This window comes from Branchiostoma belcheri, unplaced genomic scaffold, assembly GCF_001625305.1.
Source record: "Branchiostoma belcheri isolate BF01 breed outbred unplaced genomic scaffold, Haploidv18h27 scaffold5, whole genome shotgun sequence".
Taxonomy (NCBI): domain Eukaryota; kingdom Metazoa; phylum Chordata; class Leptocardii; order Amphioxiformes; family Branchiostomatidae; genus Branchiostoma; species Branchiostoma belcheri.
Window position 1 is genome coordinate 5,879,521 of NW_017804131.1, and position 17,625 is coordinate 5,897,145.

The 17,625-nt window shown below is 40.7% G+C and overlaps 2 protein-coding genes across 2 annotated transcripts in view; one reads left to right on the plus strand and one right to left on the minus strand.

Annotated features, from left to right (window-relative positions):
- Positions 1-766: 766 nt before the first annotated feature.
- On the minus strand, positions 767-8,205 carry LOC109480029 (acetyl-coenzyme A transporter 1-like). The gene is made up of 7 exons (XM_019782173.1): positions 8,088-8,205; positions 6,484-7,313; positions 5,649-5,842; positions 4,182-4,366; positions 2,906-3,026; positions 1,801-2,016; positions 767-1,265 (listed from the first exon to the last, which is right to left on the minus strand). The coding sequence occupies exons 2-7, from the start codon at positions 7,241-7,243 to the stop codon at positions 1,104-1,106; spliced, it is 1,638 nt and encodes a 545-aa protein (XP_019637732.1). The 5' UTR covers positions 7,244-7,313; positions 8,088-8,205; the 3' UTR covers positions 767-1,103.
- Positions 8,206-8,386: 181 nt separating this feature from the next.
- Positions 8,387-17,625, plus strand: part of LOC109480060 (protein phosphatase 1 regulatory subunit 7-like) — a 15,963-nt gene continuing 6,724 nt past the window's right edge. Inside the window, exons 1-8 of the mRNA XM_019782209.1 lie at positions 8,387-8,497; positions 9,300-9,400; positions 10,048-10,119; positions 10,440-10,570; positions 10,949-11,111; positions 11,741-11,857; positions 12,465-12,569; positions 13,437-13,523. Coding sequence (XP_019637768.1) covers positions 8,419-8,497; positions 9,300-9,400; positions 10,048-10,119; positions 10,440-10,570; positions 10,949-11,111; positions 11,741-11,857; positions 12,465-12,569; positions 13,437-13,523 — 855 coding nt within the window. The 5' untranslated portion in view covers positions 8,387-8,418. The remainder of the gene's footprint in view (positions 8,498-9,299; positions 9,401-10,047; positions 10,120-10,439; positions 10,571-10,948; positions 11,112-11,740; positions 11,858-12,464; positions 12,570-13,436; positions 13,524-17,625) is intronic.

Here is a 17,625-nt window from a genome sequence, read left to right on the forward strand (position 1 = left end):
ATTTGGTTGCCTGGGGCTTTTGCAGGTATTTTGCACGCTGCAATGTACCATTTCAAGAGTCTTATAAACAGTCTGTGTAACTTAGGCCACAGCAAGTAATTTTTATGGATGACATCCACGCACGCATTAATTTTCGCCTGATTTTGGGGAAAAAAGACAAGAAATTTTGTTGCCTTCTGACAGTGGTCACCATGCCGAAAATAGGCCAAGATGTCTGTTGCCATGCCGGAAGGTAGATGGAAGATAACTATAAAGAGAGGAGACAAGACAAGGCTCTGATGTTTTGTTTCTTACTTTGATGCAGTGATATGTGATGCTGGCTGTGTATATGTGATGTTCCCATTGAATCAAAACCATTTGTACAATGATTGAGTCAAAATTTCAAAATGTAGGAACCTTGTTTTATTTGGCCCACCTTGTTTTTTTTCGCCCGCTCGCATTAGGTTTGGAATCTGTGGAGGATGTCATCCATAAAATTTAGTTGCTGTGGCCTTATGTATGTAGTTTGGGGACGGATCATACTGCAAAACAACTGACTTTGCCAATGACTTCTCTCTCCATAGTTTTCAATTAGATGACAACTAACATTTTTCCCACGGAGTTAACATTAAACCCACAAGGTATTGTAGCAGGAAGAAGGCTAACCTCAGTCAAACACATACTTCAGGTAGCTTTTACAAACTATTGGTCAAGTGTTTGACATTGTTTAAAATCAATGTCGTCTTATTCACTATTTCCTAGGCAGTAACAGAGCTACATGTACATGTACATTAATATCACACATTGTACCCCATGCTATGCTCTGTTATTCCTTAAGCCAATGCCAAATAGAACTGGACATTGCAACTGGCCTTGACACTGGCATGTTGAACTCTGGCCTTGTGAGAGTATAGCTGATTGTTGTGGAATCACTAGGAATTTACAAAGAAAAGATCAACCCACAGGACAGAGAGAAGTGGCGTGCTGCCATCAAGCCCCAGTTGTACGGTGCAAGCATGTCTAACCCTCGGAAGACGGGGAACAACAGACGATAGACCGGACAGTGAGTGTGAGTGAGAAGTTTAAATTCACATTGGCAGTGAATGAACAAAACAGCTTTGGCACTATGATGAGGCTGACCAGGCAGACAGTTCTTTGTTCTGTAGCTGTTTAACAGTGTTGGCCCTTAGCTTCAGCCATATCAACCCGATGACCAGGCATGCCGCACACTCTATGTAGTAACCATCCAGCCAAGTCACACAGGTCCCACCAGCTGACTCACAGGCCTGGAACATGAAAAAAAGTACATTAAAGTTGTCTAATGCAAAAACATTACATTTAAGTTCTGGGGTACTCCTCTAAATTATCTGTGAAAGATGCTCATGTCAAGAATTGGGTTTTACCACCTGAGTAACTTTTTTTACAAATTGGGTTTGAATTTGAAATTTTTACAAATTGGGTTTGAATTTGAAATCTGGCTCAAAGCTCTTAATTTCATACAGCAAGTGTGTGTACATGAAAGAAAATATCTATGGATATAAAATTAGCTAATCTTCACAATTCACACGGTAGTTAAGGAAAATAATGAACTATGAACACAACATCCTACAAATTCAAAAGAAAGCGTGTCTGTGTTGGTAGAATCCATAGTTGCAAAGTTCAAACTTTGTTCCAACACGACATAAATTTATGGTGAGTTCCTTCCTTGTGTTGGAACAAATTTTGAACTTTGCAGCTATCCTACAAATTCATCTTAAACTTTTTAAAGTTAAAGTAATGGGTTTGTATGGTAATTTTAGATGAAAATGATCATTATCATACCTTGTTTAGGTCTGCACTTCCACAGGTTAACCCTTCCACGCCCTCACATCTGGACCAGGTGATATCGTCCACCAACCACAGGGCGAACGTGGAGGGCCAGTTGCCGCCCAGGTTAGACAGCGTGTTGAGCAGCGTCATGTACGTCCCGCCGATCACCGGGTCACTGATCTGCGCGTGGAACGCCATGCTCGACACAAACATGCTGTACAAGGTCACCTGGACAGGGAAAGGTTGAACAAGTAGTCAGCATAGAGAATCATTATAGAGCATCAATCATAAACCAGGGCTCCAAATACTGGGTGCATGTCCACCTTGGTCACAACCTGCCGTATATGCTTTTTATACGTACGTTTTTTTTTAGGCTACGTCTGCTACGTTTTTTTTAAAAATGTGGGGAAGGAGTGGCATCGACACACGTCACTTGCACGGTTTTGCAAGGTGTAAGAGTGTGGTCTGCACGCCATGCCTGGCCCTGAGCGGTTGCGTGCATCATACGTTGCGTAAGTGGTAAGTGAGTTGTACGTGCTTACAATGTACGATCTCTGTGCAATTGCAACTTTACCGTAAGGAGGCCGTATTCACACGTGCGTCTTTCGTACGATACGTACGGGGCATGCGCGTCACCCATACACACACGCACGGGTGGTGAATCCGTAGACCGCACGCAGAAAAGGTTTTACATGTACTTAAAGTTCTACGGCGTGTCTGCGTGCTCCCAAATCCGTAGGATTCCGTACGGAGGCGGTACTCACCACGCACGGATGCCCTACGTTTGCCCACGTTTTTGCACGTAGACAGCACGCAGAAGCACGTATGGCGGGTTGTGACCATGGCTTTAGTGCACCCAAATTTGGCTGAAATGCTACTTGTGATGGAGAGTCAGTATTAGTCTATATAATTACAGAGCTGCTGGGGAATAAGCAGAGGTCAAAAATTCAAACTTCTAAAAGATCCATCTCTGTGAAATATATGGACTTGCTAGAGCCTTCTGGATACTCAATGTAAAATTTTTGGTTTGTCCAGGTTACATATCATTTTTACAACTGTTTTTACAAGTGTCTGTGAACATTGGGAGTGGTGTAAAGTATCTGTCTGTACAGTTTACCTGATGTAGTGAATAGCTGGCAACAATCATGATGTAGTAGTAGAGTGGGAAGGTGCCGTCATCGTTTCTAAAGTACGGTGTCAGGAACACCATGGCAGCCAGCTCAACTCCCATTAACAACCTAGGGGCACAATCAACAATTAAGTGTTAATGACCCGCCTGAGGTAAATATGGTGTGATAAAGCCTTGTCAGTTGCTATCACCACTGAATAAAGCCACTGAGTGAGCGCAGCACCCGAGGTCATTGGAACACAAAGTTATTTTTGGATTTTTTATGACAGAATCATGTTCTATATGGGTCACCCGAGGTCATATGCGGGTGATTATTTAGTTGTTTAATGTATGGATTGGGATGAATAAAGACCCGGTTTTGACTCTATTTGTGACATTACGGAGTGATAAGGAATGTGGAATGGAGCCTTCTGATTGGTCAACATCACCCGGCTATATGATAATATACATACATAACAGATTTTAATAAAGTAATATGAAAAAAAAACACCTTTCAACTCTATTTCTGTCAAAACTCAAACACTGTCATCATTCAACAAGTTGTTCCATCCAAAATGTATACAACATAATATTGTTGTACTGCTTTTCTTTTATGTGCAAACGTATCCATTTTTGTGGTTCAATAAATACATGTACTCTAACTTACAATAACTGTGTCTGTGAGGTTTATAAAATTCTAACTAATGGAAGACAAAAAATGGATAACATTGTTTGTTCCTAATGACTAGATATAGAATTTGGACAACCAACCAACCAAACATTAATTAATATCAACACTGTATGATATATAATTCAACTACATACATGTAATTTTTGAAAATCAAATACAGCTAAAAAAAAATCAGACATTGAATTCTCTCTTAAATTTTATGGATGACGTCCTTTGGAGACCCTAAATCTAATGCGAGAGGGTGAAAAAAAACAAGAAGGGCCCTAAAAAAACAAGATGCCTAGATGAGAAATATTGCACTGCTGACAGGACCGTCCTGTCTGTTAATAGTTCCAAAAACGGCACTGTTTTGGAACTATTGACAGGATTTTTTTCAGTGCCATTTTGTTAGTTTTTTTCATTTTTGTTTTCATTTTTAACCAGGCACAGGCTTTCGGCATAACGGGTTTCACATCAATCTGACGATTTGCGGCACTGTCGTGACTCTTTGGTCATAGTTACAGGAAGCGGAATTTCTTTTTTTTTTTCTTGGAACAGGCCAAAATCAATGCACGCGCGGACGTCATCCATAAAATTTACTTGGTGTGGCCTTACCTGAAGGGCATGGCTTTCAGGAATGTGTCCATGGGCCGTGGGCCTGCAGTATACCGGCTGATCACTAGGGGGAGCAGGATCTGGATGGGAGTGAGAGGGACAGCCAGCAGGGCCAGGTTTTCCCTGTGGACTCCTTTTTCTATCAGCTTCAGTCCTGTCACTGCATCTGCTGCTGCAAAACCTATCTGCAAGGGGAAAGGAAATTATAAATCATACTAACGATTAACTGTTTTTGTAGTTATATAATTTCCCCCAAAGTATATTCAATATGCCTTTAAATGCTCTCTTGGTTTATATGACTGGTTAATTGATGACAATGTAAAACAGTTTTGTAGAACCCAGGGGTTCTGAATTGCACTGTTACTCACAATTACAAAGATTAAGACTAGAGACGTAGCCCATCCCATTAAAAGCTTTAAAATCAAACATCTATCACAACATATACACATATGATAAAATCTAATAATTTAAAAGTAGAGTTTATAAGTGTTAATAAGTTTGCATTGCTGAATAAAATACTTATTAAGATTACGAATTCGTAGGTAAAACAGTGGTCATAAAGACGGTTACTAAACAAAACGTGTTATTAAAGCATGACAGTTACCCCTCAATGACTGGAAGGTCGTTTACCGAGTACGCTCGATTACTTATTTAGTAGGTTAACAATATATGGGATGGAGCTGCTGTGGTAGCGCTGAGTCTTTGCAACAATACAGTTCAGTTCAGTTTATGCTTGTGTGTGTGTGTGTATGTGTGCTTTAACTGTGTTGCACTGACTCAGTCCTCTCCTTGGTGCTGAAGAGCATTCACTTCTCTAAGAACAATGAAGAAGATGACATTTGATGAATAATGTATGTACCCCTTTAATTGTTCTTACTAGTAGACAAATGAGCGCTCGTCAGCACCAAGGAGAGGACTGGGTCAATATCTTTCTCAGCACCAGTAATGTTAACTAATGTTCAGTTCTTGCATAATAGGACCTGTAGTGAAATAGGCCTCAGAAAATCGAAACACAAACATGCAATGACACAAACTAATTTGATGTAGCAGTAGCATCTACTTTTCTCATCCTACTCCCCTCCTCAATTTGCGGAGAGGATAAAGACTCGGGAACTAAAATAGGTCTGGTATTCAGGCTAAGGCCACACCAATTTAATTTCTTGGTTAACGGATTCGCCCGCTTCATTTTTTTTTGATTTGCAAATAAAAATAAAAATTCAGAATCAACTGCAAAATGCTCATATTATATGCCCTGAACAGTTGAAAACAGTCCTTTTCATCCTAGTTGTTACAGTTATTCCATCTTTCAATGCAATGGTATCATTAAAAGTTCAAAATTCATTTTAAAAATTTTGAACCAGCCTGGTGTGTTGACTTCATGGCTCCTATCGTACCAGTTTGGGCCATAATAGGATGCCTAGGCCTGTTATTTTTTTATTTTTTTCGCCCGCCTAGCTCCGAGCCTACCTTGTGAGTAAGTAGGATGATGGCATAAGCCTTGACTGCGGGTAGTCTGACCACGTCCCACAGGTGCAGGTACGTGGACACGATCCCGTGTTGCTCGTCCGGCACCTCGCTGGGCCGTGGTTCCCGCTCGCGCTTGAAGATCCACACTATGGTGGTAGTGACCAGAAAAACTATTCCCCAGAAATACAGAAAACCTGCAGGAAAAACAAAACATTTTGTTAGATTTCAGGGTTCTAGCTAGGATGTAATTTTAGCGTAGTGGCACTGGCCGCCTGTCGATGGGCCCTCCTTCTGCGGTGCAGAGCTTTTAAAAATGTGAGCTAAAAAAGGGGCCATTTGAGGGATACCCAAAGGGAAAAAAATGTTATTTCTAAGGTATGTACAATGTATCCTTGATTGACATTTGATCTGGCATTCTTGAACAAAGAAATACAGTCACAATGCCCCTATGCTGTATGTGTAGGGGGGGAAATTTAGCGTAGGGGGTCAAAATTTTAGCGTAGGGGGCCCCTTTGTGCTTTGTGCTAGCTAGAACCCTGATTCTATCTTGCTAGGAGCATTATTTCAATCTCTAATACCTGAGTAGCTAAAGCTGAATATGTGTACCTACATGTAAAGAGCTGTAAAAACTTTCGATTCTCTAAGTAATAATATACTAGTAAGTGAACTGACACTGATATCCATGCCTTTCTTAAACTCTGAACTGTTTTGTTTTAAAAGAGTAAATGTAATTTGATTACAGATGATCTATACAGTATTGTGACGTCCGTTCGGTTTTTGTGGTTCAAATTACATCATGTACAATTTTTTTGCATACGACGTTAAGTAACATTACCTGCAAGAGTCATGATGCCTTCTGTGTGTGGTTCACTGCGGAGATACTTGTTACAGAAGTCAGCAGACTCCAGAGCAAGGAACAGCACATAACCCAGAAAATATCCCGCCGTCTGTCCAACACTATTGCACGTCGACGCCCAACCCACGTTTCTCCGAGACAACATTGTTAACGCCCATCCGTCTACCGCTATGTCTTGTGTGGCAGCCAAGAAGTTCAACATGAAGAAGAAAAATGTCAACGTCTTGACATCAGCTGGACTGTCTTCATCGCCTCCCAAGAGACTATCGACTTTGGTGGACAGAAATAACATGAAAATTCCGATCAAGTACTGGGAAGGTACCATCCAGGTTTTCCTTCTCCCCATGCGTTTGGAGTATATCGCATCGACGATCGGCGCCCACGCTAGCTTGACGCTGAACGGCCAAAAAACAAAGCTGAACACAGCCTGCTGGTGGTAGCTAACTTGTCGACTCTGTAACAACATAGGAACCGAACCGGCAAGTCCGAGAGGTATCCCCTGCAGTATGTACAGAAACAGCAAGAGGGCAATGTTGTGGCGGTCACCCTTTAAGTCAGGTTTGCTATTTTCATCCATTTCGCTGTCCGAATCCGAGGGAGCGTCGATGTGATTCTCTTCTAACCTCCCGCCATTTCTTCTACCGTCTATGAGGATTTTTTCTGAATTTTCGTCCAGGGATACTTCTTCGAATTTCCGGCTGCGGGTTTGCATCGGATGTTGGCTTCGTTGACGCGACATTTAGATATTGCAGACGAGAAGCCCGACCATACAGCAAGGTCCACAGCACGGCAATGTTAGATGGCAGGTCCTGAAAATAGAGACGTGTAATCACATAAACATTCAAGGAGATTTTTTATAAAAAGTATATAACGTTACATACATAACATACTGCCAAACAAATAAATCAAATCAACTCAGTCTCAAGCATACACTTTAGATATACCAGGCTACTATGTTGGGCAACATATGCGTTTGGGCCACGTATTGGGCCACGTCTGGAGTGGTACCCTTAGGGCACTTCCTGAAATGAACTGTGTGTGTGTGTGTGTGTGTGTGTGTGTGTGTGTGTGTGTGTGTGTGTGTGTGTGTGTGTGTGTCGTGTGTGTGTGTGTGTGTGTGTGTGTCTGTCTGTCTGTGTGTGTGTGTGTGTGTGTGAGTGTGTGTGTTTCTGCACATTTGTAGTCAGCATAACTTCATAACGCCTTTATGGATTATGATGGGATCCTTTGTTGAGACTCCAAAATTCTAAATGTACTAGTATTCTTCGCAGTGAGTGCCTCCATAAATTGTAGTGCAAACAACATCTAGCTACTATAACTTTATAGCCATTAATGTTACAAGAGGGGTTGTTACTGTTACTATGCTACTGTAAGGTTTTCAGCAAATCACCAAGCTGAAACCTCTTTGCCAAATGTAAACATATGGAAGGAAAGCATATGTCTCTACTACACAGTATACTGCTGCTTTGCGTCCCTCCCCCCAAGGTGCTATATGACCATGAGTAAACATATGGCCAGAATCTATGATACGATATTTTTCCTGTCAAGCTACAGATAATTAACACATTAAACTGTGCACGTACCAGTATTATCGGGTAAATCAGGACACGTAACAAACGGAAGAATGGAAGATGACTGTGCGAAAATAACGCAAGGCCACGTCAGGCAAATATGCCCCAGGGGTCAGCGAACGCCGGTAAGGAAAGGTCGCACCGCTAGCACACGAAAACAAAACAAACCTTAAATATCACCTAAAACTATGACAATTGAACAAATTTTCGTACTTAATTTTGTAGATATTTTAGTTATGATGTATTATTATTCATAGAAATTAATTACGGTTGGATGTGTACTGTTTAATTGTTTTTTGGTGTGTTATGTTGCGGTGAATTGCAGGTGTGAAGAAGAAACAAGATGGCGGACGCTCAGAGTGGGGAGGGCGCACAGAACAACCCAGACTCGGACAGCGGCGCTTCTGATCAAGAGGAACAACGTGAGTGGTTCTTCAAGGGTTCTCAACAAGTTTGTGGTGAAGGTCGCGAGGCTTGGCGCTGCATGGCGTCGTCTGGTCGCTTCAAACGCTGTTGGGAATAGTTGAAGTTTACGTGGAGTCCAAGTTTGATTGAGTTAAAATGTGTATAAAATCGATTGAAGGCGTGGCAATATACAATAAGATTGACTTGATATCTTTTTAAAGCAGTAGTGTTAGTTCGTGAAGAGATCTGCTTGGTTCAGTTTTCAAGTACCGGCCTGTCACAAATTATACAAGTACATGTTTTAGTAGTACAAAACATGTAGTACATGTTTTGCAATTTTGTAGTTAAAATAATTTAACTCAGTCAGATCTAGCCGTGGACGACTCTGGTACACCTTTTTGCATGATAATGCCGGTGACAGAGACTCTGTCACCGGCATTATCATGCAAAAAGGTGTACCAGAGTCGTCCACGGCTAAGTCAGATCATGACCTCCATGGACATAGTGACAACACGTGGTTTTAGCATATTTACTAGACTGTCCTATAGTGGTTATCCAAGGAGGCAATTGGGTTGTCTGATTCATACTTTGTGAAAAGGCAGCTGTGAAAAGAAATCAAATACATTTGTGTACATAAACTACCATCATGTGTTGATCTTGTAAAACACATCTATGGTATATTCTCAACATCAAGATACTATATAAATAGTTGTAGGCCTGCATGAGTTCATACATATATAGTGAACTTAAAGTTAAAGACAAAATCTTGCTATTTTCATCAGTGATAACCTTTTGATGAAGATATTGTCTGTCCATCAGGTATGTTACCAGGAGGAGGGGCACAGCCTGCTAACACCAGAGTCCACAGCTACGCTGACGATGCTGAGGAGAGAATCCGCACATTGCCAGCTGATGCCTATGTGAGTACTGAGTAAAATGTTTTTAGATCATATTCCCTATAGTCAGCACTAGTCACTAGTGTATGTAGATTGCAAACTCTGTAGTCTCCAAGCAGATTCAAGGTGGCAAAAGATAATCTCCAAGCAGATCCCTTTCGGTGGCAAGACAGGCATTAGCCAGAGAAGTTTGTACGGCCACCTCTGGCCAATGGATACTGCCCTGCCACCGTATGATCTGCTTGGAGATTAGGCAAAAGGCAGTTTAAAATTGGCCAGGCAATATCCATTGGTCAGAGATGGGGCTTTTGCCACCCTAGGATCTGCTTGGAGATTACAAAGTCTGGTCTTAGTAGTACCCCTGTGCAGTCACATGATTAGTCATGCATGAAATTTAGAGATTTGAAATTTTAGGAAAATGCTGCCTTAGAATTCCTGCAGTCTCTAATGCTGAATATGACAGAGGCTAATCTTCTGTATCTGTATCTGTATCTGTATAGCCGGTATAACCGCCTTTCGGCGTAACACACCAGCTTCGCAGGCACGCGGCGCGGCGGCAGCTGGCTATATTACACCGATCGATCTTGACCATAAACTAATGAAAATGTTTTAACATCTCATGTTATTTGAGAAAATATTCATGTTTATTGACAGCCATTTTTGTCCTGTAGGATGTTGACCTGAATCACTGTGGGATAGAGGCCCTTCCTGACGTAGGGTTGGACAGACTTACCCAAGTGGAGGTAAGTCATTGTCATATATGATCAGCATTTGCATGGACAGAATTGTAAAATTGTTTTATTCTCTTTCAGTTGATTCTTCTTATTGAAAAGTTATACCTAATACAGAATAAGTTTTGGTCTTGCATTTTTGAGGTCTTTGGTCTATTGTTATTGTAAAATTCTTCTAATTGATCCATATTTGTTCATTCTGAAACAATATTCATTCTTATGCTAAATCATTGCCATATATATGTACATTGTATGTATAAGGATTGTATGTCTTTCGCAAAGTTACAATATTTGTTATATTGAATAAAATATTTACTATGATCTACATCTAGACCCTGTGTCTGAGATGGAACAGCATCAAGAAGATAGAAAGTCTGGACCAGCTGACTTCTCTAGAAGAACTGGAGCTGTACGACAACCAGATTAAACAGATAGAAAACCTCAGCACACTTGTAAATATGCGGTAAGTCATCTGGAGTTTAACCTTCACCCTGCTATGGTAGGCTGTCAGCTACAAAATAGTACAATACTGCATTGGTTGTGGGTCAGATAGCAAGGAGATGGTTAAAAACTATACTATAGCAATTTGTTGGCAAGATGTAGGTCAATGTTGTCAAGTGTGTTGCATCTAGGTGTCTAAAATTGTTACAAGTTCATTCACTCACTATCTGGTTTAGCATCTGTTGTTCCCCATTTTCCAAGTGTTAGATGTACTTGTACTGTGCCAAATCTGAGTGTCAAAAATTGAATTTGTACTGTTCTAAATTGGAGTGTCAATCTTTTTCATTGTATCATTGTGTGTCTCTTAATGTCATTCTTATTTTTACCCTTCCGTCCGCAGTATCCTAGACATATCATTCAACATGCTGCGGAAGATAGAAAACTTGGAAGCCCTGACCAAGCTGCAGAAACTCTTCCTGATCCAGAACAAGATCACCCAGATAGAGAACCTAGGGCACTTCAAGAGCCTGACTATGCTGGAGCTGGGGGCCAACAGGATTCGTGTAAGCTCATGTTTTTATCTAATATAATGCCACACCAATTTAATTTCTTGGTTAACGGATTTTTCTAGAAAAATAATGGAGCGGGCGGGCGGAAAAAAATAAAACAGGCCTAGGCATCCTATTATGACCCAAAATGGTACGATAGGAGCCATGAAGTCAACACACCAGACTGGTTCAAAATTAAACAATGAATTTTGAACTTTTAATGATACCATTGCATTGAAAGATGAAATAACTGTAACAACTAGGAAGAAAAGGACTGTTTTCAACTGTTCAGGGCAAAATATGAGCATTTTGCAGTTGATTCTGACTTTTTATTTTTATTTGCAAATCAGAAAAAAGTGAAGCGGGCGAATCCGTTAACCAAGAAATTAAATTGGTGTGGCCTTAGTAGAAATACATGTATTGCAAAACATTCTTCCATTTGTTGTAATGTATTTACATGTATTTTAGTGTTAACTCTAGATTTTTCTTCTCAACTTCATCTTTCTGTTAGCCGTGTTCAATAAAATGAAAAATTTTTAGACTCGTATCTTGCAAGGTCCTTCATCTAAGTGTGTTGCAGTGCAAGTCAATTCTGTTAGGGGGCACTGTTGCGTGGTCTCATTGCATGTTTATTTTCTGTGTAGGTAATAGAGAATCTTGATGGCCTGGAGAACTTGGAACAATTGTACCTGGGCAAGAACAAGATCACCAAGCTGCAGAACCTAGATAAACTCAGCAAACTGACAGTTCTTAGTATACAGGTAAGTGAAACCTCATACTCTACTCCTTATAACAGTAATTAGGCCACAGCAAGTAAATTTTATGGATGACATCCTCCAGAGATTCCAAATCTAATGCGAGCGGGCGAAAAAAAAACAAGGCGGGCCAAAAAAAACAAGGTTCTTACATTTTGAAATTTTGACTCAATCATTGTACAAATGGTTTTGATTCAATGGGAACATCACATATACACAGCCAACATCACATATCACTGAATCAAAGTAAGAAACAAAACATAAAATCAGAGCCTTGTCTTGTCTCCTCTCTTTATAGTTATCTGCCATCCACCTACTGGCATGGCAACAGCCATCTTGGCCTATTTTCGGCATGGTGACCACTGTCAGCAGGCAACAAAATTTCCTTGTTTTTTTCCAAAATCAGGCGAAAATTAATGCGCGCGCGCGTGTGTCATCCATAAAAATTACTTGCTGTGGCCTTACGGTAAAATACTATAAATTCAGCTCCTGCAGATTTCATCATAGTCTTACAATGCTTTGGTCTATGCATTGTAAGTGCACTGCAGCTCCAAGCTATTCTGGTAGAGGGCGATGTTACTTGGTCATGATTCTTCCCTGCTGTTTTCTTCAGAGTAACAGAATCACCAAGCTGGAAGGTCTGACGGGGCTAGCCAACCTGAAACAGCTGTACATCAGCCACAATGGTATCCAGAAACTAGAGGGTCTGGAAAACAATGTAAGCTTTTTCCATTTCCTTTCAAAGTATTGATCACAACTGCTGGTATGATTCATGTAATGTGTTTGTTTGTTTGTTTATTTGTTTGAAAGTTATTCAAGGACTAATAAGCTATATTTTTTAATGACATAATTATGGATAATGCAGTGGTCAAGAAACACATATTAACATATCTTGTGTTGACTCTTGCATTATAATACTGTAATTCCTGATTTTTTTCATGGTAGTAGTAGTCTGTTATGTTCACTGTTTTCACTGTCACTTCTGTACCCTGAACTTATCATCATCAAATAATTCCTGGACTTTCTTTTTCCTGCACTTGTCACCACCGTGAATATATAGTTCCGTGAACATGTCCATGTGTCTCAGACTGTTTACTTTTGTTACTGTGAACAAAGTATTACAGAGGGATCTGCAATATGACCCATGACTGAACTGCAATGAATGTTGCAAATGTCTAAGATGCATGTTCAGCGTGCAAAATACCTGGTTGCCCTGTTGCCCCGGGCAACCAAATTTTACTTGGGGCAACCTATTTTTGAACCTAGGTAGCCCAGTGTGCTACCTGATTTTAAGAATGCCCCCCCCCCCCAAATCATGCCCACTTGGCTTGCAACACTGTATCTGGCAGATGCTTTTTAATTTTAGGTATTGAGTAAAGGCTGTTAGAAATATAGAATTATGTATGTAACATTACTTAATTTGAGGAAAGTAGTAACTTATAGGTGGGGCAACCTAAAATTCTGATTTTTGCCGTAATTTTTGCCGTTCAAAAAAGTATTTTGTACACTGATGTTGGAACCTTTTGAGGAAAGCTAGTATTTTGATGTTTGTGTGCATTATCTTCCTTTGACCTACATGTAACAGCTGCAGCTGGACACCCTGGACGTGGCAAACAACAGCATCCAGAAGATCGAGAACGTCAGCCACCTGGTGCACCTGGAAGAGTTCTGGGTAAGGACTGCTTAGTAATTGTTGGGTCTTTGGCCCAGAACCCATAGCTTCTGGGTTCAAATCCTCCTAGTCTGTATAACGCAAACTCTGCCGTCCGCGGCTTTACTGGCCCCTCCCCGCAGGCCGGCTGGATGTTGGGCAGCCAGCAACCGTAATGCAATTTAATCAGGCTAAAATCCTCCAACACACCCATGTTGGAGGGTTGTGGCGTCTGTGTGGTGTAGTGGATGGAGCATCCGACTGTCAAGCAAGAAGACCCAGGTTCAATCCCCAGGGCTGGACCCAGACATGTCCGGACATGCACCCAGATGTTGTGCTCTTGGGAAAGGCACTTAACACACATTTCCCACCTCAGTTTAGAGGGATCCTGGGCCCTACTAGGGTTTGGGTTGGCGTTAGGAAGAGCATTCAGCCGTAAAAATCCTGCTTCAAAAAAAGACTTGTACTTGGTGCAAGCAAGTCTAACCCCTGGTTGGGGAAAAATGATGTTAAATTCGGTTAAAAAAAAACCCACCCAGATGTTGGGAAAGGCACTTAACACAAATTTCCTCACTTCACTAAGGTGAATATGAGTACCATATACCTAGCTCTGCCTCTGGTTAGGATGTTAGATGGAGGTCCACACCCCACACGCAAGAACCCACCACACCTTTTGAAAAAGAATAGGACATGCCCCTGTGTGCGATGGTTCAAATAGTCTACAATCTGGGAGTTGGTGATTCACTATAAATCACCAGGATGGAGCAGGGTTCTAGCTAGGATTTAATTTTAGTGTAGTGGTACTGGCCGCATATCAAGGGAGCGAAGCAACTGAGAGGGGGGATGGGGTGGAGCTTTTAAAAAAATTAGCTAAAAAAAGGGGGCCATTTGAGGGATACCCAAAGGGAAAAAGTGTTATTTCTAAGGTATGTACAATGTATCCTTGATTGGTAATTTTTCACATTTGATCTGGCATTCTTGAACAAAGAAATACAGTCACAATGCCCCTATGCTGTATTGAAAATTTAGCGTAGGGGGTCAAAATTATAGCGTAGGGGGTCCCTACGCTACTTCACACTAGCTAGAACCCTGTGGAGGCCTGGCTAACCCAGTCTTACATTGTATATTAGCCACAAGGTGATTTAAATCATCACCATTATATACACGAGCCATAGCAAAGCCACATTGCATATTATTTAAGTATAGCTACCCAAAAATGTCTATAAAATGTCTAACGTACATCAGACATTCTCAAAAGTTCCAGACATTTTTTTGGCGACGCCTCAGGGGCGGAGCCGTTAGTATAGTACTGCGATCGAGTTGAAAATATTCTAAAAATTCCGTCAATGCATTCCCTAGGGAATTACTTGTTTGAATGACTCTGTGTTTGTACACAGCAAGTAGGGATATCTAAAGTGATGGTTGATCTTTTGCAGAAGTCTTTTGTGTAAAGTTTAATGGCTTAGTTGTCAGTCGATAACTGGATACTTTATAAGTAGGAAAGGCCTATGTTACCATGCATGCATAAGGCACCTTTTCCGGCCAACTGTGGCTTTTTGCACACAGAATATTAATGATTGTCTTTATTGATATTTCAAATATATTCTCTTCTATCAAGAGAGAAAAAATAGAATAAAATAAAACAGAATAATTTTGTTGCTCATAAGAAAGAACAAGGAGCAGCATATTCAAGCTTAAAAGAATAATGTTTTAAGTAAGTTTTTAGCTTCAACCATATGATGCTGGGCTTTTATTTATAACTTAACTGTGTGCTAATGATGATGTTTTGTGTGTTTTCCACCATGCGTGTTTGTGTCAGTCTTGCTTTTTTTATTCATATTTTTTCTTTGCTTTCACGATGCTGCTGCATTCAATGCTTGTTTTTTCAATCTTCTTGCGTGCAAATCATGAATGCACACCCCGATCCTTCCTTGACTGGGCTTCGTGCTTGCCAGTGAATCCCTGCTGTAGTCTGCATCTCAGGGTGAGACATGGCGAAATTTACCTGTGGACACAAAAAGAGAAAAGCAAATGAGGTCCATATTTGAATAAGTTATGTGATTTAATGATGTTTACCTTCACCTAACTTTCAAATGCCCTAGGTATGAAATTCCAGGCAGTTACCATTGCTGAATTACAACATTGCTGAATTTCTCATTAATTATGCAAATTAAATCTTAATTTACATAATATCTGCCTGTGTTTCTCTCGTTCGCAATTACATATGCCACATGCTTTAATAGTCCTATCATGTAATTTAACTGAATCATGGCACGGGGGCCTGGCACCCAGGCTACATTGTTTTCCCAGCAATCATTAATCATAGAAAGCATGGTACTTTTCAAAACTCACACAGCTTATCGTGAAAGAAGTACTATAGAGATGCGAACATTGCCTAACTATCGTGATTATTTACAATATTGCGTATAATAAGGATGGTTAGGCACTTACCTGGTATTTTGTTCCACTTCTTCTGTCTTGTATTCTTGAGTAACTTTTGTGTTTGTCGTCATGTAGAGCTGAAAGAAACAGTGTAGAACAAGTTAACGAAGTTTGTTATATTCTAGGGTTGCGTTATTCTGCATAGTTCGACAGCGTTCAGCGTGACCGCGGAGGAGAACATGCGTACAGAGCAGCAAAGTGTAGGTGCATCAATCATCAAGGGTTAGAGTTAGGATGTACCGGATTGTCAATAAACAAAAAATACATCCACGTCGGGTGTGTCAATAAGAAAATAATTTTTTATATCCACACCAAGTGAATCGATAAAGAGAAAAAATTCCTATCCACACCGGGTGTGTCAATAAGGAAAGAGAAATATTTTATATCCACAACGGGTGTGTCAATAGCCACGTACTTTCTTAATATCGTACGATGATGTAACCAACAGACCCGTATGGTTTACCGCTTACTGGCCATCGAATCCGCATTATGCATTTCTAATTATAGCGAACTCACCTTTCCTATAACCGCTGATATTATAAGCCGACAAAAAGCAAAAGTAGGGAAAGTTCCAAAAGATTTAATGAGCAAGTACCCTATTCTAGTATATAATTATTGTACAGACAAAGGGCGAATTTTCTTCTATACTCTCACCCCGTCCAATCAACCCCGCCGAGACAGCAGATTCGAATCGCTTCCTTGTTTACTCAAACCACAACATCAGTCAAAGCAAAGTTGTTGTTTTAAAGTTGATAGTTGTGGCTGTTGGGAAATGAAATGATCCACGCGATGTACCATGGTGATAGCAGGGCATATATGAATGTGACGGTACAAGGCGCGGATTTTTCTGAAAACGATGAACTGTCAGTCTCAAAACGTATGAAGCAGAGTCAAGGAACTGATTGTAAATACAACGGAACGATTATTCGCCCTAGCACCGTATATACGTAGCCTCCCCGGTATATCTACGGTCATGGACGCCCGCCTGCGCTTCTTCTTGTATAATCTTATTGAGAAACCAGTTCTACATCCTCAACAAATGTAAAGGCGAATGTTTTCATCTTTACTCTGTGACCCAATTTCCCCCAAACCACTAGAACTTTTCACGTTGACATTGTCGGGAACTGTGGGGAAAATCACTGTTGTCAGAAGCTGGGGGCAACACTTACTTTAAGCCAGAGAATCGCAACAGGCTAAGTTTAGTGGGTACGTCATTTAGAATAGTATAAAGGGTTATCATACGTAGTGTAGAAACGAAATTAATGAGTTATTTACGCAAGCTTTACAACAACGATTGACAGCGAAGGAAAACATTTGGACGAAACGGTATCAGAACCGTCAGGACGCCGGTGTGACCAACAATTCTTTAAATTTCAAAATAAGAGACGGTACCCGAGCAGAACGTGGGGCCGCTCAGAGACAATGTCACCTAGCCTGAACGACTGCATGGAAAAACGGACTGATCGAAATGGAACAACTTACATGTTACATGCACACAAAAAAATCATAACATTACACAAAAAAACTTTAAACCAAAATAATACACCGTTTGATGGTACACGTAAGAAGGCAACATGAACCAAGACCGTGGACACAAATACACACTACATATGGCATGGTTCCAATAATTAAAAGAAACAGTCTCAACCTACTCAAAGTTTGGGCTTACCTCCGTGCCTGC